The sequence below is a fragment of the Volvox carteri genome (assembly GCF_000143455.1).
Source record: "Volvox carteri f. nagariensis unplaced genomic scaffold VOLCAscaffold_52, whole genome shotgun sequence".
NCBI classification, from domain to species: Eukaryota; Viridiplantae; Chlorophyta; class Chlorophyceae; order Chlamydomonadales; family Volvocaceae; genus Volvox; species Volvox carteri.
In genome coordinates this window covers 927124-927546 of record NW_003307595.1, presented here as the reverse complement: position 1 = coordinate 927546, position 423 = coordinate 927124, and the positions used below count along the sequence as shown (strand labels likewise).

Below are 423 nucleotides of genomic sequence, written 5' to 3'. Positions count from 1 at the left end.
CACCACCTTTCCCCCCNCACCTTTCCCCAACCCAACTCACCCACTCCCACCTGCAGGTGGTTCCCTTTTTGGAGTTCGCCCTCCCCGTGCTGCTCCGTCTGTTCCCCAATATGCTGCCCTCCACGTTCGAGGACAAGTTGAAGAAGGAGGAGGAGATGAAGCGAAGGTTGGCGGTCAAGATTGAGCTGGCCAAGTTCCTGCAGGTGAGGCGGGGAGGAGGGGGGAGAGGGGGTGGAGTGGGGGTGAAGGATGAAACCCGTCTGACCTCACAGGTCACATTCCGTACATATGTCCTCAACATCGCTTTTGCATTTTGTCTGACCCACCCACCCCCTCATCACCATCATCATCATCATCGGCAGTTGTGGTGCTTCGGACGTCTGTTGGCCGTTGACCGTTATCTGACTTCTCCCCCCTCCCCCT

The 423-nt window shown here is 57.8% G+C and overlaps 1 protein-coding gene across 1 annotated transcript in view; it reads left to right on the top strand.

Moving 5' to 3' along the window:
* Positions 1 to 423, top strand: part of VOLCADRAFT_106866 (uncharacterized protein) — a gene marked incomplete at its 3' end in the record, with an annotated part of 8991 nt that overhangs the window by 2196 nt on the left and 6372 nt on the right. Inside the window, exon 5 of the mRNA XM_002955539.1 lies at positions 57 to 203. Within this exon, the coding sequence (XP_002955585.1) occupies positions 57 to 203 (147 nt within the window). The remainder of the gene's footprint in view (positions 1 to 56; positions 204 to 423) is intronic.